Source organism: Micropterus dolomieu, linkage group LG02 (assembly GCF_021292245.1).
Source record: "Micropterus dolomieu isolate WLL.071019.BEF.003 ecotype Adirondacks linkage group LG02, ASM2129224v1, whole genome shotgun sequence".
Taxonomy (NCBI): Eukaryota; Metazoa; Chordata; class Actinopteri; order Centrarchiformes; family Centrarchidae; genus Micropterus; species Micropterus dolomieu.
In genome coordinates, this window is record NC_060151.1 from 24,050,727 (window position 1) to 24,078,150 (window position 27,424).

At 41.3% G+C, this 27,424-nt stretch overlaps 4 protein-coding genes across 13 annotated transcripts in view; 2 read left to right on the top strand and 2 right to left on the bottom strand.

The window, feature by feature from the left end:
• Positions 1–238: 238 nt before the first annotated feature.
• Positions 239–5,320, top strand: LOC123960166 (cytosolic 5'-nucleotidase 3-like). Its single transcript, XM_046034762.1, has 9 exons — positions 239–399; positions 741–839; positions 2,328–2,397; positions 2,633–2,679; positions 3,297–3,382; positions 3,471–3,560; positions 3,674–3,836; positions 3,922–4,122; positions 4,307–5,320. Exons 1-9 carry the CDS (start codon positions 397–399, stop codon positions 4,415–4,417), a joined length of 870 nt encoding a protein of 289 aa, XP_045890718.1. The 5' UTR covers positions 239–396; the 3' UTR covers positions 4,418–5,320.
• A 73-nt stretch (positions 5,321–5,393) lies between these two features.
• On the bottom strand, positions 5,394–10,243 carry fkbp10a (FKBP prolyl isomerase 10a). Its single transcript, XM_046034734.1, has 10 exons — positions 9,915–10,243; positions 9,091–9,236; positions 8,805–8,994; positions 8,541–8,686; positions 7,470–7,659; positions 7,241–7,386; positions 6,933–7,122; positions 6,538–6,680; positions 6,280–6,443; positions 5,394–6,154 (listed from the first exon to the last, which is right to left on the bottom strand). Exons 1-10 carry the CDS (start codon positions 10,109–10,111, stop codon positions 5,966–5,968), a joined length of 1,701 nt encoding a protein of 566 aa, XP_045890690.1. The 5' UTR covers positions 10,112–10,243; the 3' UTR covers positions 5,394–5,965.
• A 2,361-nt stretch (positions 10,244–12,604) lies between these two features.
• Positions 12,605–18,375, top strand: p3h4 (prolyl 3-hydroxylase family member 4 (inactive)). Its single transcript, XM_046034748.1, has 7 exons — positions 12,605–13,164; positions 14,280–14,429; positions 14,537–14,708; positions 14,814–14,942; positions 15,032–15,177; positions 15,940–16,023; positions 17,789–18,375. The coding sequence occupies exons 1-7, from the start codon at positions 12,721–12,723 to the stop codon at positions 17,936–17,938; spliced, it is 1,275 nt and encodes a 424-aa protein (XP_045890704.1). The 5' UTR covers positions 12,605–12,720; the 3' UTR covers positions 17,939–18,375.
• Positions 18,376–18,875: 500 nt separating this feature from the next.
• LOC123960173 (disintegrin and metalloproteinase domain-containing protein 11-like) overlaps positions 18,876–27,424 on the bottom strand; it is a 25,103-nt gene continuing 16,554 nt past the window's right edge. For 6 of the 10 annotated variants that reach the window (XM_046034792.1, XM_046034802.1, XM_046034774.1 and 3 more), the window contains 12 exons: positions 26,418–26,517; positions 26,197–26,268; positions 25,961–26,053; positions 25,640–25,720; positions 25,500–25,550; positions 25,357–25,420; positions 25,103–25,208; positions 24,672–24,791; positions 24,378–24,546; positions 23,338–23,449; positions 22,428–22,518; positions 20,686–21,202 (listed from right to left, as the gene is read on the bottom strand). In XM_046034792.1, the coding sequence (XP_045890748.1) occupies positions 20,983–21,202; positions 22,428–22,518; positions 23,338–23,449; positions 24,378–24,546; positions 24,672–24,791; positions 25,103–25,208; positions 25,357–25,420; positions 25,500–25,550; positions 25,640–25,720; positions 25,961–26,053; positions 26,197–26,268; positions 26,418–26,517 (1,279 nt within the window). In that variant the 3' untranslated portion in view covers positions 20,686–20,982. Of the gene's footprint in view, positions 21,203–22,425; positions 22,519–22,843; positions 22,960–23,337; positions 23,450–24,377; positions 24,547–24,671; positions 24,792–25,102; positions 25,209–25,356; positions 25,421–25,499; positions 25,551–25,639; positions 25,721–25,960; positions 26,054–26,196; positions 26,269–26,417; positions 26,518–27,424 lie in introns of those variants that run through there. The other 4 variants (XR_006822456.1, XR_006822455.1, XM_046034813.1 and 1 more) reach the window with 4 other exon arrangements.

The following is a 27,424-nucleotide window of genomic DNA, read 5'->3' on the forward strand; positions in this document are numbered from 1 at the left end:
GTGTCTTTACTTTTATAATAATTTGATATTAAAGTAAACGTCACCTCACAGTCACTTGGAAATCATAAAAAAAATGTTCTGTCTTCCACTTTGTTTTGTCATAAAAGTGCGACTTCTAAAGATTCCGACTTTTTCCACAGTACAAGAAGGCAGCGGCCACCAAACAGAAGAAACATTCATCGAAGCCCGTTGCGGAACGTTGCACAACGTTTCAAGGAAACATGTCGTTCAATCCGAAAACGTTGCAAAACGTTGCAAAACATTTTGAGATTGAACTCGCCCCATGGTTCTGTCAACGTAGTAACGTTAACGGTACACAATCAACCCAGACCGACAACCGTTGACACGACTCTTGTCAAAAATAACCATAACAGATCGGCAATCCATTTCAAGAAAATGGTAATAATATACAGCTAGTTTTGCATCCTAATGTACAACTTGTATAGTATCTAGCTAAGTTCTGTGCTACTGTGGCTAACGTTAGCTAACGTTAACTGACGTTACGCGGATGTGTTTTTGTTAGCTAACAAAAGTAAATTACTGTAAAGAAACACATTATCATTATGGCTATAGCGTGTGTTTGTTTTTTGTGTTAACGTTACTGGTGTATGTTGTACAGGGAGTGTAAGCTAGCTAAATAGGGAGTTATTCAACTTGGTACTAGCAACTGACTGGTAAGCTTATTGTGTCTCTCTAACAAGTCTCATTGACACACACTTGCACCTATTTTCAATGCTAAGATTCCAGAGTTGTCCAACCCCTCGGTGTGTATGAGAGACCCTCAGAAGGTACAGGAGATCCTGCAGTCCATGGTGAGAGCTGGCTCCAACACCGTACAGGTAAACGAGATCTAGAACAGGTTTCATTCTTCTTCTTCTTCTTAGTTAATGGCGGATTGCAAACAGCTTTTAAGTGCATACCGCCACCAACTGTACTGGAGTGTGTAACATCATATCACTCAGATATCAACCTCAATAAGGTGCTCTCATATTCTGTTCACCAACCCAGTGTCTTTAAGAAATTTAAATAATGCCTTCCTGGTGATTCTTATACCCTTTTCTTCTCCTTCTGTTCCCAATACCCTCATCAGGTTCCATTCCCTCCCTGCTTCCTGAACCCTATCTTGAAATATCTGTCTTTCCAACTCAAACAATATGCAGTGCAAAATGATATGTTCAACATTTTCTTTAACCCCACAGTTTTCACACTTTTCACTATTCTTTTTCCCCAATAAAAACAAGGTGCCATTCAGTCCTGTGTGATCTACTCTTAGTCTTGTCATAATAATTTCCTCCCGCCTGTTCCTTTCGCTATAATTGTTATTACTGACAGACTTTTGTATTTTAAAGTAACTCCTTCCTTTCCTGTCTTCCTCCCACCATTTCCTCCATATTTCAGTACCTTTCTTCTTAATGGCTGTTTTTCCTTCTCCTTTTCCTAGAGGTATTTGAACTGTTGTAATACCTTTCCTTTTGTAATGCCTCTTTTGCTAGTTTGTCTGCAATCTCATTTCCATTTACTCCCTCATGAGCTGGCACCCAGCAAAACTGATCATCTATCCCTCCCCGATGTAATCTTAATAAGCTGTGAAACATTTCTATCAGTAGGTCTTCTCTGACAGATGTCATTGACTGAATGCTTTTAATAACTGCTAAGGAGTCTGTGCATAATATCACCCTATCAGGTCTGACCTCTTCAACCCACTGTAATGCTATAATGACTGCCACTATTTCTGCTGTATATACGGATAGCCTATCTGATAATCGTTTTGAGATATTTATTTTGAATTCTGGTATATGTATTCCAATTCCCACACATTCCTGTTTGTTTTTAGATCCATCTGTATAGATTTTTAGATAATTATGGAAACTGTTTCTCAGATAGCTGCTAGTCCGTATTCCGACTTCCTCTGTTCCCCATCCGCTTTTCTTTTCCAGTATACTAAAATCTGTTTTTACGTCTGGATAGAGCCAAGGTTGAATGTTACTGACTGGACTGGGTGTGCTGAAATCTAATGCTTCCATTCCGTATCCTGACTCTCTTTTCCCCCGTCCATCCAAACCCATGCCCCCGAAACTTGAAATACTCCCAACAATCCTTTGTTATCTCCTTTGCAGGGTTTTCTTTCCCACTTCCTTTCAATCTGACCCAATATGCTAGCGCTAGTTTCTCTCTTCTTAACTCCAGTGGTGTCTCTCCAGCTTCTATGAGTATTGTGTTAATGGGAGTTAACAGGTTTCATTGTCTCCGTTTGAAGTATTTCAAAAGTATTTGTCCTTTATGGACAACATGAGTGTAGTTTTTATTCTTTTCTATTTTTCATCTAGGTGATCTCAGATTTTGACATGACCCTGACAAGATTTGCATACAATGGCAAAAGGTGTCCTACCTGCCACAGTAAGTCCACTCTCAAGTAAGCTGGGAACTGTCTATAATGTGATGTTTCAATGTCTTGTCTGGTTTGTTTTTTATGAGGACCCCAGGGGAAATAGTTAGGGTTACGTTAGTAACTAATGGGGATCCTAAGTAAACTCCATCATTTTCTGAAAAGCTAGAGTTTGAGGTTGTCATGCATTTGAAAGGTTGTTTCATGGCTGGGTCATTTCATTTTGTCTGTGTATTTTGTTTGCAGATATTCTTGACGACAGCAAACTTATCTCCAGTGACTGCAAAGAAAAGGTAGGAATGGCTTTAGTGCAAAAGGTGGGCTTTCCATTGGAAGCACTAATGCCAATAAGTAGTCTTTATATAAACATTTACCCCCACATGTAAGCCACAGCAGAAACATCATAAATGCATTTTCAGCTTCATCTACAAGTGAACTACATTTTCAACATTTTAGAAATATTTATGTTCAAATCTCAAGCAGTAGACTACCTTCAAACAGACAGTATTTAACTTATAATTTCATGTGGTGAATCATTTTTGTTTTCATTCATTGTCACTCATATTTTGTGTGTCTGCCCTCTAATGGGCAATAGGAAGAATTAAAACATACAGACAACTGAACTGAATCTATCCAGTGGTAACTAATGCTGAAATGTGAAAGGCTCTTGTTATAGTCTTATAGCGCACATATTAACATGTTTAAGAGATCGCCCAGACATTCAGTATTGTAACCAATGGCTAGAAACATAACACCCCCTAAATGTACCCTAATGGTTCCCCTCTGAATCCCCGAGATAGAAGTTTGCAAGATGAACATAATCTCTTAATCCAATTCGGTCAAATGCAGCAGTTTTCTAGATGGTTACTCGCCAATTACAGTTTTCTGAGCATTGTCCTGTCACCGTCAGCTGAAGGAGCTGCTCAACACATACTACCCTATAGAGATCGACTCTTCACGGTCAGCAGAGGAAAAGCTGCCCCTTATGGTGGAGTGGTGAGTATCTAATAGAGTTTTTACTACAAATATGATATTCTGTACTTGTAATGTGTTCATAAAACTGTGCTGCACCTATATCTCACAGGTGGACTAAAGCCCATGAACTACTGGTACAGCAAGAGATTAGGAAAGACCTGTTGGCTGTGGCTGTGCGGGAGTCTGATGCCATGCTGAGGTCAGAAAACTCCTCCTTCTGGAGACCAAAAAAATCTATTTGATAGTTTAAATATTGATAACAGTTCATAATAGGAGTTATTTAACTCTAATAATGAGTTGGTGTTTTAACAGGGACGGCTACAAGCTCTTTTTTGACCACCTCAATGAGCACAGCATCCCTCTGCTAATCTTCTCTGCTGGAATAGGAGACATCCTAGAAGAGGTTATTCGCCAGGCTGGGATCTTCCACCCCAACGTCAAAGTCTTCTCCAACTACATGGACTTTGATGAGTCTGTGAGTAGCCACACCACAAACTAAGATTAGATGCCCACACCGGGTAATGAAATAAATGTATTTGACCCTTGATCTGCTGGTACAGGGAGTGTTGAGGGCTTTCAAGGGAGAGCTGATCCACGTCTACAATAAAAGGGAGGGCGCGCTTCTCAACACCGGCCATTTCCAGGAGCTGCGGACGCGGCCTAACGTGCTACTACTGGGAGACTCTCTGGGAGATCTGACCATGGCTGACGGGGTGCAGGACATGGAAAACATCCTCAAGATCGGGTTCCTGAATGACAAGGTCAATAAAAAGAACACACTCGCATGTTCATTAAAATGGTTACAATATTCAGTTCCTGCTGCCCTGAGATGAAACGTCAGAACTTGCATACATTCACATATACCCTCTTAACACTTAAGTTTGACTATGTTTTAAAATTCTGACTAATATTCTGACTTCTCATCTGTATTTTATTTTCTCTCAGGTGGAAGAGCGGAAGCAGTCCTACGTGGACACATATGACATTGTGCTGGTAAAAGATGAGACCTTGGATGTCCCTAATGCTATACTGCTCTACCTCACTGGCAATAAGTAACCTGAGAAAGTTTTTTTGGTGGGGGGGTTCACAACGAATGTGTCATTATTCTTTAATTTACAAAATGATTCGTTGACAGCCGCACCTCAGGCACGCCACATCTCCCTTTTATATCTTTGTCCATCGGTCTTCCTCTCGCGTTTATAGTTAAACTGCTTTGGGACCATAACTGTATGTGATGATTGATCTGATTCTGAAAGCCAGATTTGTTCTCTGTGTACCTACTGTGCAGCGTGTAACGTGTGTGTGTGTGTGTGTGTGTGTGTGTGGTCTGTATGTCTGTATGTGTGGTTATGGGTTGGTATGGGTTTGTTTCAGGGAAAGGCCTGTTCAGAGTTTTGGTCTTCATATAGGATGTAATGATAAAGGGAAAGAAAAACGCACAACAGAAATGTCAGCACTTGACTGAATTTTAACCTGAAACCTGACGTTTTAAAAAATAGTAACAAAACAAATATTTTATGTCTTCAGGTTCTGGTCAAGCTTTTTTTATGGAAACTAGTGTTTTAACACCTCAGTGCTACTTTGTGGTTAACTATGACAAAAACACAAATATGTAGTAACTTTCTTAAAGTAAGAACTAACTGCTACCTCAGTGTTACAAAAAAACCCAATGTAGGATTTTTGAAATTTGGTTAGTACTTATTATACCTTCACAGTCATTGTAGCTGTACGGTTTTGGAAAAGCTGATTCAACTGTTACTTTCTGCAAGGCAACAAAGAAAAGTTTCCAAAACCTTTATAACTGAGGATTAACATTATTTTCTTCTTTTGACCGAGCACATCACCTCTTCATATGTTCCAACTTGTCTCAAGTAAAAATGTGGTTTCATCTGTTTCTTTGTCACAGTTGTCCTATTTCATTAACCTGATTTTAATGAATAAAAAATGTCTTCAATGAAATCCAGGCAACTGAATCAAAGTCTGCCAGAGTAATTTACAGGTCCGTGTCTGTACATGGACAGTGTGGAAGAAATAAAGTAGGTCCTTTTTTTTATTAGAAAACAGTTGTTTCACAATACACATAGCATTTTCTGAAATAGAGTTTCTGTTATTGTACAAATGAGCCCAAATATACTGTACAACCAGAGGTTTTTCATCATTTTTACACGAGGCTGACTTTTTATATATAAAATGTAATATTCTGGAACAAGGGCCCTGCCCAAATGCTTTCTAAGGTAGTTCAATGTTTGAGTCAAATGTGCTTTTTCCAACAGAACACAACTTCACTACAGACAATATTTCTTCCTTTCACATTTCCAAACACCCGTGTTCTGTGCACAACATACTGACCACTCAAATACAGATGTTTTCTTGTGCTGTCAGTGTTAAGCTCCATTCCAGTAGTTAGACTAATTCTACTGTAATAGGTGTGAAACGGCAATGATATACTTTTACAAAATCTAGCACAGAAAACTGCCTGAGTGCCTAAAGGCTCAACAAGGTTTCAATCTCTGAAACATAGTCAAAATAGTTGCCTGACAGTTGCTAGGATGACAGTACTACATGCCCATTCTTTAACACCACTGAAATAACTCTGTATCCCTTTTACAACTCGTCTCGTTTCACTTGTTCAGATGCCTCGTCCACCTTAAGTTTCAGTTCATCTTCCACAATCTTCCCATCGTTATTCCGGTCCTGGTTATTGAACATGTCCTCAATGATGCTGTCGGCATCCATCCCCGGCCGAAGGCGACCTTTGCCCTCTTTAACTTGGTCCCCGATGAACGCTGCAAACTGGAGAAAATAGCAGACAGGGTTGCACTGTTAAAAAGCATTTTTACTGCTCATACCCTGGCTGTTTTTCCTGCTTTTAAAAAGATACATTCAGCTAGGAAATTTGACCTAGTTCTTCTGCATACCTCCTCTAGAGGAACCTCTTTGTCGCCATTGAGGTCCATAGCAGCGAAGAGGGGATCAGGGCTGTCTCCCAGCCACACAAACATGTAGCCTTCAGGCACACCCTTCTGCAGCTCCACTAACTCCAGCTCAAAAAAGAGCACGGCACTCCTGGGAACTTCTCCAGCTAGAGACACCAAGACAGAGGAGAGAAGACATGATTTGGGTAGAAAACTTGTTGATGTGTGACAGTGTGATGTGAGCAGTTACCAATGACTGACCTCCATCTTCACCATGTCCCCAGTGTGGCGGAACGACCACCTCCCTCCTCTCGCCCACACACATGCCACTCAAACCTTTCTCCAGGCCCGGGATCACCTTGTTTGTTCCGAGAGTCGTGACTGAAGGTGACTCGTAATGGTCCCTGAAAATGGACAAACAACCTGTTACCACTCTTAACAGTGGGAATTAAAAAAAAAAAAAAAAAAAAAAAATCCTAGCTAAATAAAACCTTGAGCCATGAATGCATATGTGCTGTTGTCATGTATATGTAAACGGTATGAAATCTTCAATTTCCAAGCCCACTGAAATCTGTCAGACAAGGAGCCACAATGATTACATGCATGAACCAGGAGGAGGGTGCAGTGTAGCAGAGTGAACAGCAGAGGGCGCTCACGAGGAGTACAGCAGGGTGCCGTCCATCAAGGAGCAATTGTAACGGTAGTGGATCAAATCGTCAGCTTCACTGGTCGCGTTGCATTCCTGAGGCTTGTCGGTGACTTTAATCTGAACATGGTCTTTGGGGTTGTGGAAATCAATGACGTGAATGTCAAAGACCAGCACAGCAGAGGCAGGTATGAGGTTTTCTACAGCGGGAGAAAAACAACAAACAGGGCAGTATTACAAACATAAACAAGACCAAAAGATTTGTTGGTCTATTCCAGGTGTCTTTTGAATCTTCCTCAGTGCACGTGTCATGCTCACCAACTCCATCTTCGCCATACGCCATGTGAGGAGGGATGGTAATCTTTCTCTTCTCTCCCATGCAGAGCCCATGCAGGGCTTTGTCCATCCCCCGGATCACATATCCCTTGCCGATGTAAGTGTTATACGTGCTGTTTCGCTGGTAGCTGCCAAGGGAAGCGTTAAAATCAGAGTTCATTTTTTCTTACATTTTATTGCTTTCTGAGAATGGAAGAAATCTCAGGTTTACCTCGAGTCGAAGGCCTTGCCATCCTGGAAGGTACCGTTATAGTGGTAGCGGATATAATCTCCAGTCACCGTCCTGCGGATGCAACCTTTAGGCACCTCCTTCACCTCCACAATCAGATCATCCTTAGGGTTGAACACATCAACCATCAGCACCTCGAACACCAGCGTCGCCTGGGGAGGGATCTTAGTCCCTGTTACGAAAGAAAAAGCAAGATCATTGTTTCATACCAGTCACATATATTTTACCACAATGTGGACCATTTTACAAAGCACACTTTAATTTTGAGATTACTTTCCCGACTTCCACGCAGACCTTGTTTCGGTCATGTTAGTGTAGTATGGAACTTTCAACTTGCAGTGAGTCGTGTATGACTTTAGCAATCCTTTATTTTTCAATATATCATTATTACTACTACTGCGTAAGAGTGGACTCTCCTGAAAACTACGTGTAAGGAAACATGAACAGGGTTAGAAGGAGAATGTCAATCAACATATGTACCTTTTCAAAATAGTCTTGGCTCTCATCTGTGGTATCATGACACAATAATGTAATGAGACAAAATACTCCCTGTAATAGATGACCCATCTAACACCCCTTTCACACTTTATTATGTAAATGTTTCTGAGAGTGTGCTAGTTTGTTTTCATACTGAAATGAAATTAAACCAACATTTGCCCATAGTTGCTTTAAATGGTCTTTGGATAATGATCAGCAGCAATGAAAAGTACATGTGATTTATAACTATTCAGCTTAAATATGCAAAACAACCACAAAATCCACTAAATGTAAAGTATTACTAAAATACTACAAAATTATCACCTGCCACACTGATGTAATTTTTTATATGCAGCCTCTAGTCTTTAAACAGTTCAATAATCGGCCTATTACCACTGACACAGGTAAAACCCAAGTCTATAAAAGTCCCTTGTAACATACATTTATATAAACAGTAATAACTGTACTTGAGCAAATGTCAAACTATAAAACCCAAATAATTTCTTTAACAGGTCATATTTTGTCATGTGCAATTAGGTACTAAACACAGACATGTTGGACATTATTAGTTTGTACCAGAGCCATTCTCTCCATATGCCAGGAAGGGTGGGATGATGATGATCCTTCTCTCCCCAACACACATGCCCAAAAGGCCCTCGTCCATGCCTTTGATGAGGTAGCCCTGCCCCAAGTAGGTGTCATAGGTTGCATTCCTCGAGTAGCTAAAGTAAACACAATTCAAAGTTCTTGAAAATCCCAGAAACAGACAAGAGATAGCTTTGTTTTAAAACCTAACATTTCACCTTAAAAGCATTACACTACACTACACATCAGCCTGACCTGGAGTCGAAGCCTGCGCCAGACAGCAGGGTGCCGTTATAGTGGTAACGGACAAAATCTGACGCCACGGTGGTGCGGTTGCAGCTTGCAGGTTTGCTCAGTGTGCGGATCTGGACCTTGTCCTCGGAGCTCCAAATGTCCAGCAGGAGAACATCGTACACCAACACAGCGTCAGGAGGAATGATCCCACCTGTCAGACAAAAAAGAAAAATCACAGATTGGTATAAACGTACAGATAATGTAACCCACAAAGTACTGTTTCCTGTGTCTGTGTGTTTATCTGCACCTGTTCCAATGCTTCCATAGGCCAGGTGCGGGGGTATTGTGATCCTCCTGCGCTCATTGACACACATGCCCTGAAGACCACGGTCCATCCCTGTGATGAGTCTGCCAAGACCGACCTGGCTGATGAAGGCTTTCCCTCGGTCATGGCTGCAGACGGAGAGGGAGAGGTGGATGAGAGTGATTAATTGATGGAATATAGTAGAAACAATATCAATAATACAGCTCTTCTTCATACCTACCAAACAGAAGGTAAGAAGAAGACCATTTAAAAGAGAGTCTCACAATGATGCCATGAAATTATAAGATGCTATAAAGTCAGCATCCAATGTTCCATCCACATCTGCAGTATTAGTTTAAAAAGGCACTTCCCTTCTCTTTTGGCTTGATTATGACTAACCAGTTTTTGTTACATGTAATCTTGAAAACCTAGATGGATGTTTGAGGCATTCCTAACCATAGACGAACTTTTCTCTACCTACAATTACTTTTTGGACACTAAATCACTACTAAAATATAACTCATGCACAAGTTTTCAGTGTACTACCTACAGATTAGGCTGCACTGTTAAGACACAAGTCAATGCGATTGACACGTTTGCAGCTGACATCTCAGCTGCAGTGAATGTGTAAGTAAACTGGTTGTAGGACCATTTTAACCGATGTAAACAGTATTTCTGCAAAGAGCTGACATTATATGCTGTGTGCCAGTTACCGCACGTGAAAGTTAAAGCTAACATTCATGTAGAAAGACAGACAACTAAGTTAAGTTATGGGCGAACGCAGTCTAAAATAAACATTAAAACGTAGCATTTCGCTTTTCCTTCACCTGGAGTCAAACTTTTTCCCGTCTGCGTGGAAGGTACCGTTAAAATGATAACGGATAAAATCTTCTGTTTGCACTTCTCGAGGACAAACTGTCGGTATTTCGTATCGATCGACAACAACGTCCTCTAAGGGGCTCGGGCTGCAGGTCACATTAACTACACAAAGGAAAAATACAAGCGAAGATATTATCAGATCCATTTTGGAGACTTGCGGATAATAAGTGCGGAAGCTCGCAGAGCAGAGAGAGTCCGTTTGCCAGCGGGATGATGCGGTTGAAGTGAAGAAAGAAGTTAAAGTACCGCTGGTCTCAGATAGTGAGGACGTGTCAAGCTTGCCGGAATAAGATAGACTACTTCCGGTTACGATTACAAAATAAATGCCTTTTGATCAGTCCTGTGAGGACGCCAACACACAAAATTTGATCAACCCTCTGAAGGAAACAAATGTCAAAACCCCTCCAAACCTTGCAGACCCATTGGTGAGTCTGTCAGTAGAAACTCGTGCAGAATAATCAGGCAAAATCAAAGACACAGTCTTCATGTTTGAATATTTTCCTCTGTGTAACCAAAATGTAGCTTTGATGCAGAATTTATATGATACTGTCAAGCTGTGTTGATTTTAACCAGTGGTGGAAGAAGTATTGAGACATTTAACTCAAGTAAAAGTAACTTTACTATAGAACTACTTACTACTATAAAAATACTTATATATATATAAGCAAGTCTTGCATTCAAAATCTTAGTAACACAAGAAACCCCACTCAGAGTGTTATAGGGTTAGGGGTTAGGATTTTGTTTTACATGTAAAATCTTAATGTGAAAAATAATTAGTAACTACAGCTATAAGATAAATATAGTGGAGTAAAATGTGCAATATTTCTTTCTAAAGTAGCCTAGAAGTATAGTGGCAGAAAAGTGAAATACTCAAGTACAAGTAGGCAATAGCGTACAGGACATGCTTAAATGTACTTAGTTACATTTTGCCACTTAAAGCTACTTAAGGGGAAGTAAATTTAAAAAATAACTTGGTGTGAGTTGTAATTGTTTGAAATGGAAAATATGGACAAGGTTCAATTCCAGATTTTGATCTCTTTGCTGGTCAATTACCCAATATTTGGTCTTAAAGTTATAATATCTTGAATTAGAGTATGGCATGGGCTGATATTTGAGTATTTTTTAGGAGCAGTGTGCAGCAGCAATACATATCAACCTGCCTGCATATATAAATGACCACACTATAAACCATTAGCAGCTTGAGAAGAATCAACATTAAAGCTGACATTATAGAAAAACAATTATACTTTATGCAAAATAATATAGTCCATTTCACAGAGAAAAAAAAGACTACTTTTCGCTTTTATTCTGAATGGACAATCGACAAAACTTCCGGCTTTATTTTGTCTCTCTGTCCTGCTTAACGCATCTTTCGGGTCATTTACTCCAGAGAGCAGCAAGAGGAGTGGCCCTTGGGCCCCCACCCACTTTTTAATGGAATTCTGCAAACGTGTTATGCCTGGCTCGGAGGCCTGCATTCCCCATGATTTCACTCACGTATGAGATGAGATGAGCCGAAAATCACAATGTGGCGTCCCTTAATCTGAAATTATACATTCGTGTCACAGTAAAGTGAGGCAGCTAAAGACTGCATGTGCTTTTATAGCCTATTCTACATTTTAACTAGTTGTTCACAGAGAATTGCTTTTAATGTCTGCCTGAGCTCTGGGTCCTCATAACCATCATTCTCAGACACTGAAAGAGCCTGCGGGATTATGAATGTGAAGGATAACAGATATTGTAGACTCAGAGGTTTGAATTTGCGCGATGTTTCAGCTTTGCTAATGGTTTTTAAGATCACCTTCCCATGTCTCAGCATGTCAGTTTGGAATGTAGCCTATAGGTAGAAATGCTAACCATATGCTGAAACTAGGCTACTACTCAGAAAATATATTCCATGAATACATTAGGCCCTACCTGTCTACTGTTCTAGAGCTGGAAGTAGGCTAAAATGTACCAAATTATGATCAAATAAAAACATCCCCGTTAATAGGCTATGTTATATTTTGGTTCATGGATCCTGGAAAACACAGAGGAAAGTTGGATCCCCTTCCTGAGGTCCAAACCGGGTCCAAACCTGTCTGTGTCAAGTAAGCCAGAGTCATCACCTCTAGTACCGGAAGTGTGAACGTCTTTCTTCAAGGTAATTGTCAAGAGTTGCATTTGTCAGATGCAGATACCAGTTAATTTGCACAGATTAATATTTTTTTATTTAATTTTTTGATAAGTGAAAAATGCTCATGTTTTTTTTATTCGTATCTGCAGCCACAAAAATTATTATTATTCTTTAGGCTAAATGTTTGGCTTATTATTTTATTTATTTTACCATTTAAGCAACTTGAATGAATAATCATGAATAATTTTTTGCAGACATAAAAATTGCTTGAGATCATTCAGAACAGTTAACACAATGGTTTGTCGTAAAATATTTGTGCCACCGGATTGCATGTAATGCAGCTTAATAATTTAGATGAAAAATAAATCCATGATGACCATGGTGTTTATGAAATTTTACTGTAATAGCATGTGGAAAATAACGTAGGGAAGAACACAGCACAAACCAAAGCCATCACGCTAATCAGTGGGGCTTTTATTTTGAAAGTTATGTCCAGAAGTTGATGTTTGCCGCATCTACTTTGACGCGGCTTTCCCAGCATACGTGCAGGCAGACATGATCAACCTCTGGTAAAGAAAGAGGAAGCTTCTTGATCCATTCAAAACAAGAACAGTCTCCTGCTTGTGCCGGTGGAGGCGATGATGCTCCTGAGAAGCCTGTGTCTGGCCTTTCTCCTCCCGGCCCTGGCGGAGGCTCAGTATGAGAAGTACAGCTTCAAAAGTTTCCCCCAGAAGGACATCATGCCGCTGGACTCCGCGTACGGCTTCGCGCTGGAGCAGTACGCGGCGCAGAACTGGGCAGAGAGCATCAAGTACCTGGAGCTCAGCCTGCGGCTCCACCGGCTGCTGCGGGACAGCGAGGCGTTCTGTGGCCGCAACTGCAGCTCTGTCAGCCGGGACAACGACACCCTGTTCGCCGACAGCACCCTCCGCGTCATGCGCCACATCCTGCTGAGGGCTGCGTGCCTTAAAAAGTGCAAGGCAGATTTTCCAGTGTTTAAGCTCACATACCCACGGAGGGATGTGCTGGAAACCTTCGAGAAAAGGGTACCGTATCGGTACATACAGTACGCGTACTACCAGGTGAGACCAAAGGGTTGATGTGTCGAGTGTTGTGCCAAAGACTGGAGTGCAAAATAAATGACGGCCTTTACCACTAAACTCTGAAGTTACACCAAATACTTTAATGCGACATGGTCTCTAAACTCAAAAGTCCCAAAGTTATTTATTATATTATAAAAATACGATATGAAGTTACTGCAAAACATAAGTGCGATTTGGCCGATATAAACCCAGTAAACCTCAGTATATGTGGATTTAGCATGAGTAACTGTGCGTAAGGGCAAAAAAAGTATCTGCAGGTCCCTCGAGGCTCCCTTTGACTCACCCAGAGGAGATTTCTAGGTAGCGAGATGTGCAGTAATTTCCCTGCTGCTTTGTTGGGCCCCCCTGCCGACCTAGCAGTAGTTGAGCATGTGCCACGTCCCTTCCAGTGTTCCACCGAAACAATCCCCTTATTCTTCCCTGTCAGAGCGGCTGAGAGGACTAGGTGTGCTTACAAGGCAAAAACGCCGATCTCCTTTTTGAGTTCCATAAAGTGCGTGATGATCTGTGTTATTCAATATTCATTCTACTGGTACAATGAAGAATCAATTTGGCTTGAATTGCTGAGATCCTTCAGAAGCTAGACGTCTTGTTGACCCCATCAGAAGACTTTGTCTGAAAACCTTTTTCACTGGAGCACTTCTGTCTGGTTTCCCAAGTCTGGTAAATTAAAGGGGTGAATCAAAGCTCTCCATCTGGAGTACAAACAGCAGCCCATAACAAACATGCTTTTCAGAAGTCTTACAGGACTTTCTGTATTAGCTGCATGACACTGGACCATGAATAGGTGGGTCCTACTAGATGAGTGTGTTCTCTACATTCGGTTAATCTTTTTCCTCATATACCTGCTATTATCTCTTCATTAGTTTCACATTTCTGCATACAACAACACATTTGTTTTTTCTTTAATTGTTCAGTGTTCTGACATCAGTGGATCCCTATCTGCTAGTAACTGGAGCACAGGGGTCAGAGGTCACGTTATCCAGTGAACAGTGGTGATGACATGAGCTGGTGTTGTCAAAAGCCCTTCATGCCAGTGAGAGAGAGGGTGTGTCAGACTGGTATCCATTGTAAATCTATGTATTCTTCCTCAGCTTAACAACTTGGAGAAGTCTGTGGCGGCGGCCCACACCTTCCTGAAGAAGAACCCAACGGATCCCTACCTGACCAAGAACATGAACTACTACAAGTCACTGTTAGATGTGGAAGAATATCTCATCGACCACGAGGAGCAGCCGTATGAAGTAAGTATGATTGACGTTGTCGTCCTTAGCCGGTGTGCAAATGAAGCGCATGCAAAACTGTTCAGATTTCTAAATGCTAATCTCTCTCTTTTTTTTTTTTAATCCAGAGTGTTTTCCTGAAGAGTGTGACGCTTTACAACAGCGGAGACTTCAGCAGCAGTGCCCGAAACATGGAGCAGGCCATCACACAGTACTTTGAAATATACAAGAGCTGCTTAGCAGGCTGTGAGGGTTCATATGAGATCTTAGAGTTCAAAGACTTCTATCCCACGCTGGCAGGTAAGACGAGAGCAATTTAAGGACAGTTTCAGTTCAGTATGTCTTTAGATAAAATAATAATCTTTGGGGGTTTTTTGCTTCCTTTTCCCCTCCTGCTTCCGTCAGATCTCTACACCGATGTGCTGAAATGTAAGGTGAAATGTGAAGAGAACCTGACACCCAGCGTTGGAGGCTTTTTTGTGGAGAAGTTTGTAGCCACCATGTATCACTACCTGCAGTTTTCCTATTATAAATGTAAGAAGGCTGTTGCTCTGGATTCAAGGTTTTGACAGTAATCGGTGTTGCACCGTTTTTAACATGTATTATTTTGTGATCCTTTACAGTGAATGATGTAAAGAGCGCTGCTCCGTGTGCAGCCAGTTACATGCTGTTTGACAGTAAAGACCAGGTGATGCAGCAAAATGTAGCGTACTATCATTTCTACCGGGAGCAGTGGGGACTGGAGGAAAGTGACTTTCAACCTCGGCCTGTGAGTGAAACAAAGACTTAATTACTATTCTCTTTTGGTACTACCAGGACTTTGGAGGTTGAACCAGTGGCTTAACGGATGTAGTTTGGGTTGATTAGATTAGGTTCTCAAAGTTTTCCATGTCAAGGACCCCTAAACTGACACAAATTAGACTACGGACCTATTAGACCCCTATTTGATAGGATTTCTAGATGTTTTATTAAAGAAAGTGTATGAAACCATGACCAAAATAGTCATATATTCCGTCACTGTGTTACTTATGGATGGAGTTATAGTGAAAATAAATGATTCCCCTTTTTGCTGGGGACTCCCTGAATCCACCTCAAGAATCCCTGGGGGTTCCTGGACCCCACTTTAAGAACCACTAGTTTAGAGGAAGTAGAAATTGTTAGCAAAGTTCGCACTGGCTGTAATAAACCAAAGCAGGAAACCTATAGCATAAAGCGGTCTTGCCGTGAACATTAACACAATCTCAGGGTGGTAATTAGAAACCCATATACTCTTGTAAAGACAGACTTGTTTTTCCATCTTTTTTGCTTGCTGTAGAGTTAGCAGCGGGTGTTTATGTAGACCAGCTAGCTCTGTTTGGAGCTACACTGGCCCATAAATGTAAGCGTAAATGCTAGAAATACTTTAAGGCTTCCAAACTGCCTTGGTGTTGCCTTGTTGACCTGCACAGAGCTAAAAAAACACTTACAGGTTTGTTTGTTCTCGCCTGCTGCTCGGGTCAACTCAAGGGCTGATGTTACTTTTGTTTTTCAGGAGGCGTTGAGGTATTTTAATGAGACAACCAAGCAGAAAGAGATGCTAGAGTTTGCACTGAACTACCTGCAAACAGACGATGAGGTATGTTGCTACTGTTGCTACAAGACAGTTATGGTGGAAAATATACAGGTAGCATTGTTTTGGGGGCGGCAGCAACCACACTTTAAGTCTGTCTGAAATTACATTTAGTTTTCCCTTTTTTGCAATCAAAAATAATATTGTGTTTTTAACGTTTTTATAAATAGTTGTTTTATTCTTAAAATGAAGAAAAAAGTCTTAGGGGAAACATCAGAAATGCTCCTTTTCCTCCCAGCCGCTGAGTTGATGTGTTTGATTGACAGCAGCTTTCATTTGATAGGGAATATGAAAAGTTCTCCATCTCAGTTGACTGAGAACTAATGGTATTCTAATGGCTTATTGCAAAAATAAGGGACACTAAACAAAAAAAATATATCAATGTCTTCTGTTTAGTTTCGTAATGTTTTGCAGGTGATATACAAAGCAGATATGTATGCTGTAGCAGAAATGCAATTTAATTTTACTTGGACTTTAAAGCGAGTTCTTTGTAACTTTTTTTAACCCACCACTGTGGCCATAAGTGACAATTATGGAATAGTGGTAAATGCTAAAACATATTACAGCAATAGCACAAGTAGAGAAAATATAAAGTCAGTAAGCCAACTAAGTAATCTCTATTAAACACATTTATACTCATAGTCTGCTAACATTAGCTAACATTTACCACCAAGACCTACTGGTCATACCAGACCAAATCCGCCTGTAGCATCAAAACCACAACATGCATTGAATTGGGCAGAGGTCGGTATTATTTCTTATGATTTAAGCATTTCATTTGTAAGAGGAGCTATTCAGTCTCGCTTAAAGTTGCAGCCACTCTTCTGAACTGTCAGCAGATCTGAATCTGCAGAATATATGAGTTCAGGTCTGTAGCTAACCCTAAACCATGAGTGTCTAAACACATACAGATTTCCTTAAAAAAAACAACAGATTATAGCATCATTATTGCTATAATCTGCAACAAAAAAGACACCAGACTCCAGACAGATTAAAGGACTAGTTCACCAAAATTATAGACATGTTTTTTCTTACTCACTCCAAGTAGCTACGTTGATTTTTATCTTATCAGGATTTCAGATATCAATTCCTGAGATCTTTTTAGAACTGCACAAACAAAATTCCATCAACCTTCATTGTGTGCTGTGGTGGCGACAGAGACCGATATCTTGAAACCTCAGCAGATAAAACCCAAACTGTCTGCATGACTAGACGACCCGCAAGTATGAAAAAAATTATTTTGTGAACTGACACTTTAACAATTACATCGGCTGATCTAGTTGGAGTGTGCATCCTTGTTTTCCAAAGTAGTAGTTTTATCAAAATATTCTAAAACATGTTTGGGCATATAAACTCTGGAGGAGTAAACCACCAGACAGCGAAGTGCAAGCTGCGGTTAAGGAAAGGGGAACACAAGAAAAAGGTCTGAGGATGAAAGGGAGAGAAAGAAGGAATGAAGGCTGCGGAAGAGAAAACAGGAGGGGGGGGCTGTGTTTTCCGCCAGCAACGTGTGGTATGTGGCTGGGAGGTGTTGGCCACTGAGGCTGTGCCACATCCAATTAACTCAAGTCAGCCCCTCCCACGTCTACACACTGCCTGGACCTGAGGTGGGGAGGAGGACTGTGAGAGTTTAGGCTGAATTACAGGGTACACAAGTGACATATTTATAGACATAAGAAGTAAGAGTGTCAGATTTACCAGATAGAATGGAAGTAAGACTGTAAAATGCTTGCTTACTGTTGACACTGAGTGTTTTGTGTTACCTTTTAAGGACGTAGTTAGTCCAGAAGAAATGTCCACCTCTGACTCAGAGCATCCTGACACTGAGTTTGAGGGTATGGGAGACTACGAGGAGTCCTTCCTGGCTGAGTGGTGGCAAGAACCCAAAACTAAGTGGGACGCGGGAGAGGTCGCAGACTGACATCTGTCCCTGTCTCCTGTGCAGAAGACTCCCATGGCCAGCTCTGTCCCACCTCTCCTGACAACATACAGACACCTACATTCTCAGCAGTATTAAGCAGAAATGGCCACAGCTGTGTACTTTCCTGAAGAGTAAACGGACGAACCTATCCGTCATGTTGATCAAGATCAGAGATTGACATATTATGTCTTGGCTGTCATCAGCCTTTTAAAACTGTTTGTTTTTATAATCAATCATTGACCTGTATGTCAGTACTTGTTAATGCATTTTCTACAGTTTTTATTTACAATTTTTATTTAATGAAAGCTGAATGTCCCTGTGCCGTGGTATAATGAAGGTGACATGCAGCTTTCCTTACGCTGAACGATCTGTCAACCACCAATTGGGTTGTTGTTGTTATAATGACATGCTCGTAATTAAAGTACTATTTTAATATACATTTTTGTTTTTGTCGCTTAATACCAATAAGATCATCCTCATGGATTTTGATCACAATCTTAAAAAAATTTGCAGCTACCACATCCTCACATGTGAGGACTTGATTAAATTGAATCACCCCAGGTTTTAGACTGATGGTCAGACAAAACAAGTAATTGTTTGTTTTGATGTCAATTTGGGCTCTGGGAAAGTGTGATGGTGATTTTTGATATTTGATTTTAGAAACTAAACGCCTAATAAGAGAAAACAACATACACAGCCTCAGATTACCTACTAGAGTGATACATAATTCAAAGAAACAATACTGATGTATTGTTAACTTGCAGTATTTTGCCCATGAAGTTCCATGACTTTAATTATAATTATTAATTCATTATTATTATTATGATTTTAAAAAATGTCTTTCAGTGGCAGAAAACCTAAGCATAAAACTCCCAGGTCAAACACAAACAATACCGGAAAACAGGAAGGCGGTGAGTTGTCAGAGTAGGAGGTGGGGTTTAATGTTTTAATATTTTATTTTATTTCCATTTCAATTCAACTATAAGCTTTAGTTCATTTCTTTTTATCTCAATCCAAAAAGATAGTTTCTAAAAATATCCGATACGATGCATCTTATTTTCTCTTTTATCCCTGTCACCTTCTAAATCAAACACTGTATTTAATACCAACTCTGTACATATTGTAATAATAACAATAGTGCATCCGCCATAGTGCAAAGCTCAAATGAACCAAACTGACCTCATACGTGCATACAGTTTCAGACAGGCTGCCTGCTGGACCCCAGACTAGATCTCTTTAATCTCATTTACAGTGCGGATCATTGGGCTCAGGGCTATCAACAAATGTACAAAAGATTCATGACATTTAAGTGACAGCTGGAATGATAAGAGAAAGGTGTTAGACAGCTAGCTTAGCTGTTACGCCACATTTAAAGATGCATGGACAGCGTCGACTAGAGAGAGTTGCAGATGGAGGTCGTGTCAACAGACTGACAGCGGCGTGTTTGCTTAAACAGATACAACTCATTATTTTAACATAGTTTTTAAATAAATCTTCATACAGTGCATTTAACATTCAGTACATGTTGCACATATTTACAAATAGGTGTGCATACAGTTGGCTAGTGTTTGTTTTCTGTAGATACATGACATAAAAACTGTTGAATTCTTTATTAACGTGCTGCCTTGTGGTGCCATTGCTGCAACAGTTTGTAGAAAGAGACGATTATTCTAGAGGTAAAAACCTGCCTATCTACCTGTGATAGGAGGAGTGTTAAGGTGTACATGGACACAACTGCCCCTAACACTATTGTAAACACACATACATTCTTCCTTCCTTTAAAAATCTCTTACACCCGTACATTCACTCGTGAACAGACAGAGATTAAACCTCCTAAGCGTACAAACGTTGGGCCTGAAAGTAGTGAGCACGCACACAGACATATTGTGGAATGTATGTTGGTCGGTCTGTGGTTGAAAACACTAAGTTACGGTCTCTGCTGCTTTAAAGTTCAGTGGTTTAAAATGATCCCAAAACCATTACACCCAGCTTCCCTTTTTGTACCTGAAAACTTGTTGGGGGGGCAGACAAGATGCCTCAAGTTAAAAGGACAAAAAACAATGAACATAAAGTCAACTATCAGTCTGGGCTCTGGCTAATGGTTGATTGGTAGTAATGTAGTCATCATTTTATATGATCATTAGTCGCTCCTCAGTCTCTCTTTGGAAAACATGCTAACAACAGTCCAATGCACGGTTTCTTTTCAGTTATATACTTGTTAAATTCCAAACTTTGTAGATTAAAACAGATAACTGTCCACTTTGAGATGCACCTAGTCAAGGCCTGGCTTGGGATGAACTGTGCGTCAGGTCCTTCTCCTTTAAGATAAAAGGAAACTATTCAGCTCCTCTTACATTATTTCAGTCTTTAAGATGGCCACTCTGTGTGCTAGTTCAACATTTAACTGTGGTGGCCAGTTCAGTTTGTGTGCAGGCAGGCAGGCATTGGAAAGACATGTCTCATATTAAATTGGTCCACCGTTGATATGTTCCTTATCAGACTGTCCAAGATGTGAGAAAAGAAGGTACGTAGACACTGAAACACATTCTTAGAGCCACCAGCCTGGAGGGAGACCCCGGTGTCTCCAACACAGAGGGCCACCTGTTTGCTCTAGGTGTGGCCTGGACACAATCCTCAGCGGCCTGCTGGCAGCAGGTGGTATGGTGAGGAGGCCCAGAGGAGGTTGGAGTCAGGCAGGAGGACACACGAAAGGATCAGACGGGAGCGTGGAGGAAAACGATAATCGGAAGAGGTTGGGAGAGATTGTGGGACTGGAGTGGAAGACTTTTTGTTCCCCTCTTCTCCGATGTGGAAATGACACAGTGCAAAGAGGAAGACAGGACACAGAGACAGAAAGACACACAGACATCTTATCCTCCACCAGATCTGAAAGAGAGGTGACAAAGGAGATTGTTAACAGAAAAACAAGTACGGCTATGCAGTTGGACCGCATAGGTGATGGAAGATGAAGATGCTTGAGAAATGGAATGAGCCATTCTGCTTTCCAAAGAAAAAGGGAATTGGGGACAGAAATGGAGAGTTTCTTAAAGCAATATTTGAAATGGGATGAAGCATTTGAGCAAAAGGATCACGCATGGTAAGCATGGTGCTCTGTGGGGATGAGTCAACAGATGAACTTCACATGGTGGATCAAGGAGTAGGTAGCCATGCTGAGGGAATTTGGGATGGGATGTTTTGTGATGCTTCTCCAACATATCGCATGGTCGTGGTCCAGCAAGCTTATACCTTCCTCTTCGAATGTTCCTGCATCCCATGAGCACACACCGAGAGAAAAGACAAAATGTCAAGACATATCAATGACAATGAAAATTTACAAAATAATGAGTAACAAGTTTAACGATTTTTTTTAAAAGAATCATTTTGCATTAGAACTTGCATGAAATTAAAGGACAAATAACTTATAAGAATATAACTGCACAAGAAAAAGAGCATTCTTTAACATAACTGTGTAAAACATAACAGGCTTTAATGTGAAACGTGGCTACACTTGGTTGAAATTTAACCACAACTCTGTCAGATTTTAGAAAAAAGCATGAATCAAGCAATGACTCATTCCGATATCCCAAACTATTATTCACCCACCAGTCCTCTCCAAAATCTTTCTTGCCAGATTATAGTGATGACATCACATGCAGCAGGTCTACAAGTAGTCGTGGCACAGATCCTCTCAGCCTGACAAGAGTCTGACAAGGCTCTACACCAGAAACTATTGCACCCACCCTCTCAGCCAGACTAGGAAGAGAACACTTCCTGCTTACAGCTCATGCACACATGCACAGACACTTCTGGCTCTAAAAGGACTGACTACGTGCTATAAGTTTGCTTTTCAATGAACAGGGCTTTTTTCATCAGCCACAGTTATCTCATGGATCCAAAGTCCTACAGTCCTTTGAGGCCAGAGTATAAGGAGTGAACAATAGCAGGCATGCACAGGTGAACAGTGCAGAAGAAGCACTTCAGCAAGGGCATTTGGGGTTAGGATGCTGCTTATAGGAGAAAAACAGGATAATGCAGTCTAAAAGAGCACCAAAGGTAAGCCATATTTTAAAAAAGGGTGTTTATGGTCATCTACAGTAATCATTACTCTGTCATAAAAAGCTAGTAAATCTAGTGGACTGGATCTAGTGCCCCAGAGGTTCCTGGCAGATTAACACCTCACTCCTGCCCTGTCTTTACAATGAAGGGCTGGGCTTGTCCTAATGGGAGGGGAAGGAAAGGTGCAGGATGGAGCTCAGGATGGATTAACGATTCGATCTAAGAAAACAAAACAACTGATGTGATGCTCCGTAACAGCTAAAGCAGTTTAAGCAGTAGCACGGTCGAGCTCAAACTCGACTCCTCATTTTCCCTCCCCCGGTTGGGTATGACTTGCAAACGGGCATCTATTTCAGAGGGGTGAGAGTGGGAGGCGGGGGGGTTCCTTAAGGTAGAAGCAGACAGGTACACAAAGGCATGCCAGAACTCTTACTTAAATCCCCATCCTGTTCCCCCTAGGACTATAGCTGCCAGGAGAATAGCACCTGCGATGGACCCTATTATGATATTGGTGCCACTGGGACCTGCGCAGAGGAAGGAGGAGGGAGGAAGGGTGCGGAGGAGGAGGAGGAAGGGAAGGAGGAGGGGCAGAAACAAAACAACACCACTAAAAACACACATCAGAGGACAGCATCAACACTGTACATAAACAACATCTACTAGAGAGAGAGAGAGAGAGAGAGAGGCAGGTGGTAAGATACCTGCAGACAGAGAAAGAGATGAGGGGAAAGAGGAGGAAACCAGCACATGGGGTGGAGGTGGGAGAACGGGCGGGTGAGCGAGGGAGGTCAGGGAGACAAGTTACAAAAAAACAAAAAAAAAAACAAAGGAGAGAGAGAGTTTTATTACTTTGTTCTCATTCCCCCTCTCCTGCTCTTTCAGCTGGACACCCTCTTGCTCAGGGTGGCTTTGGCTTTTTTGGCCCTATGAGAGCAGCTGCTCAATAGCTCTGTGTCATTGGCAGACTGCAAGAAAGTAAGGGAGACACTTAAAGATGGCAGTGCCTGCAAGACATACAGTACCACACACACACACACACACACACACACACACACACACACACACACACACACACACACACACACTCTTATGCTCTAATGGATAAACACACCCACACACTTCAAACATTGAAACCAAGACTCAACAGGAAGGAAAACACTGCGTGGTCTAAATATCGACGTTCTCACAATAATCATGTGAACTAATCTTTGTGTTTGAGGACAAGATAGCGTTCTCTGCTTCAGTACTTTGAGAAGCTGCAGTGATGATGGGTAGAGACTATGAGGGGGATATGAGAGGCAGACAGAAAGAGAGACTTGGGCAGGTTAAGAGGTGCTATGGACCTTTCTTCTCCGGGCCCGTCGGGACTGTTGGCTCAGGGATGGGATCAAAGACACTGCAGTCCTTCCCTGTGTAGTCTCTGTCACAGATACACTTCACCTCATTACTGCAGGTCTATAAGAGAAAGAGATGAAAATCAAGTGCAATAGCCGCTAATAGAAACAGACAAGCAGTGAAAGATGTTAAAACTACTATGTAGCCAGTTAGCAGGGATTTTGTGATTTGCTGATCAAAAGACACATTTGAATCTAGGTTAAAGTTTGCATTTTTCAGACATATTAGTGACATATAGCCATTGTTTCAACAGCCTTTCAATGACAGCATTTTTAAACATGCATTTTGAACCTGTTTCACATCATCACATACTGTAGTTTTAGATGCTATTGAAACAATTGTGTAATCTTGTTGACTTTTGACCTATAGATAACAATATAAACAATGATTATACATCACCTATGTTTAAAAACAGGTCCTTAATACATGTTCAATTACAGTTGATGCTAAATGCTGGTGAAACAGTACACTCAGTGGCTACTTTCAATCTGTACCACTGAATGCAATCCAATATAACGGTTCTGCCATTGAGTTATGATGCCCAGTGTTCACTTTTTGTTGTCAATGTCATACAGGTGTTATTTTGATTCTATGATTTAGCATTTAGCTCATAGTTACTGACTGTGTTGTACTGGACTTCCTTATCTTCAGAGGTGTTTCTAATTTTCTGCCCCTTCATGTATATAAATAGGAAGGATAAAAGATTTGAAACACCTTTCAATATAATGTAGTCCGATGCAACACCACATTTAACTAGGAACTCAGTGATAAACTTATAATTTAATTTACACATTTCTGACAATGTTACCAAAAGCTGAACATTATGAGCTTAGTAAAGATAGATGTTATGAGTTGTATTGGATTGCATTACATTGTAGGGTGTACATAATGGCTTGGCCACTGGATGCATGTAACTTATGTCAAAAACCTTCACTTTTCAATGTCTAGACTTCTTGATTGCTGTGAGGTCATAAGCTCATTGTTTTACCCCATGGTCGGAACAGATGCGTCCAAGATTGGATCCCGAACAGGTGCTGAGGTTGAATGCCGCCACAGGGAGGCAGCGTCGCTCCAAGCACATCATGTTGGGACCGCAGGGAGTGCCGTCCTCCACGTAGCCCAGGTCTGAGCCGTCCTCCAGCAGAGCATGGCCACCTCTGAGCGAAGCATCCAGCCATGTCAGACAGGTGGAAGAGGAGGATTAGAACTACACATTTAGGGACACGATATTCTAATGTTCATACTCTAGTTGTAGCAGATCAGATGGATGTAACGCACTTACCTACAGTCCAGGTACTTGTTCTGGTGGTAGAGGGTGAAACTGGTCACCTCACCCTGCAAGTCACCAAACTTTGGCTTCATCGTCACGTTGGCACAGAACAGAAAGCCGCATAAAACATCCCTAAACAGGAAAAAGTGAATGACAGAGAGCAATGCACATCAAACTTGGGCTGTGTTCGCCATAATGTTTTTGAAAGTTGACAAAAGTTCAACATTTAAGTCAAGAACACATTATTTAGACCATACTTTGGTGATCCAGCTATAACAAAGGAGGATTTTATGTCACAACTGTTGTTCACAAGAACAGGGGTTCAGTCTTGTGAAAAACAATGTAAGCTATGCTTTAGCTACACAGACATACGAAACGTTTTTGCACCATCTTATTTCTGTAATGAGACTATCAGCAAAGGGAATTAGGATGGGGTGACTCACGGCTTGTTGCACTGCAGCCAACCCTGGCCTTCAGGACCTGGTCCACAGTTGCCTTTCTCTGTCCCCTCAGCATTCAGCTTCTCATAACAAAACCTGTCCGCTGAATCTGAGTGGGATCACAAAGATACAAATTAGACTGTCGCAAGGAGAATGAGGCTCGAATATATATACACACACACACATTATACATACACGGTAATATGACTAAATAAAATACAGTTTCCAGGTGCAAAGTGCATGTATTTTATACTTACTATAACCCCAAAGTCCCCTACACTGTCCATCACGAGTCCTGCATCGTCCACCGTAACAGCGGCCCTAATAAAATGAGACAACAATTAGTTAAAGTTTACATCATGAGCTGCAGACTAGAAAACATGTCAAAAACAGCTTTTACCTGACTGTTATCACACATGTAGCCATCCAGCTTGTGGACATTATGAGGGCACTGCAAAAGAAGAAAAGTACATAATGTTCTAGATACACTGTTTGATGTGGCAGTTTTTTCCCCCCAGTGTTACATACAGTTAGCTCTACCTGGCTGGAGTCGCCGGTGCAGGTCTCTGGGATATCACAGTCAGTCACAGCATCGCGACATACTACGCCTCTCCGCTCATACTAGGTCACAGCATAAAAAGGCATCAAGTAAATGGTGGATAAGTCATGAGTAATCATATCTATATTTGGGGGGAAGTACTGTAGCTTATATAAAGATAAAATTATATACTGTATATATTTCTCTGTCCCTGCGACCCTGTACGCAGGATAAGCGGTTGACGATGGATGGATGGATGGATATATTTCTCTGCATATCTTGTATTTAACTTTTTTGACTCCTTCTTTTACATGTGTACTCACCTTGCAGCTATTGCAGCAGAGTCCGTTACTGCACATGGCATCATGGGTAAGTGTGCACTTTTTACAGCAGGCTCCTCCGTTACGGGCACACTCCTGCAGCCACAGACATGAAAAAAACCCTTCAGCTCTGTAGCAGCAAACACCACACCATCCGGTGCTCATAAAGAGACAGAAGGTGCTACCCATCTGCAGAAGGTTAAAGAGCTGGTGTGCACGATATCCAACTAGGTACTCACCACCTGGGATCCACAATCACACTCTTCCCCTGGCTCCACAAAGCCATTCCCACACTCTGGAGGGTCCAAAAGCTGAGAGAGACAGAGAGGGACATAATATATATGAGCACATACTATATTATAAGTGGGAGACAGATGGATGAGAGATAAAACGTGACAGTGATACAGGAGATTATTAGCTGGACGTACAGAGATACATTACACTCCCACATGGCCCTTACCTTGCTGGGTTTGTTGAAGAGGCAGCTCCCGCCCCCTTGGAGCAAGAACTGGATGTACTCATCAACACTGCAGCGCGAAAACTTTCTGGGCAGATAGTATCTTCGTTCACACACACACACACACACACGCACACAAAGATCGAAACCAGGACATGACAAAAAATGTAATAAAAAACAGTGCTTTTCTGCCAGTAAGGAATGCCAGATCCACTGTGGGTGTCTGTGCCATCACTTTGCAATCTGACAGAAATGTTACCATCTGTAGTAAGATATTACTCAAGTAAATAACTGAACTGTTTCATCTGGTTAGGAGAGCCAAATCCAAATCACTCATACTGTACAGTAAATGCCTTTAATAAAAACATTTCTTACACTGTTTCAACTAATTTGCTTAAAACATCAAGCTGTGCTTATCACCGGCTTGGCTCATTGAAGATTAAGTAAAAGTCAACGCGTCCCTCTGTTACAGGTGTTTAATTGTCTAATTGAGTGAAATGAACGAAACAAATCGCAGCTTAGAGGGAGCGCAACAAAAAAACCCAGTCCTGCTGTTAAATTGTATCAACAGAGAACAAATGTATTTTACAGGTGTGTTGTGTTATTTATTTATTTTGTGTTCACTTGAGTGTGCTATGAAGTGGATCTTTACCCCGTGTCTTCCATGATGCAGCCCAGCCAGGCATCTGGACACCTGCAGTCTCCTGTGAAGAAGACCAGGAGGAAGAAGAGCACAGATGAGAGGGGGAAAGGTGACTTAAATAAATAATGGGGAAAAAAATAACATGCAGATCAGCATTAACAACCCAAGCTGTGACGCTTCACATACTGCAGCAAGTCCTGGAAAAAGATTTATGATCAAAAAATAAGAATAGCACTGATACGTAGTGACAGAGGTATGAAGCCTATAATTTGAGCTATTGTCCTGGCATTGAATAATGGACCTGATGGCTCTACAACATTAATCAGCGAGCCCGTTGTTCAGTGGCAGGAATGCTCTAACCCCCCCC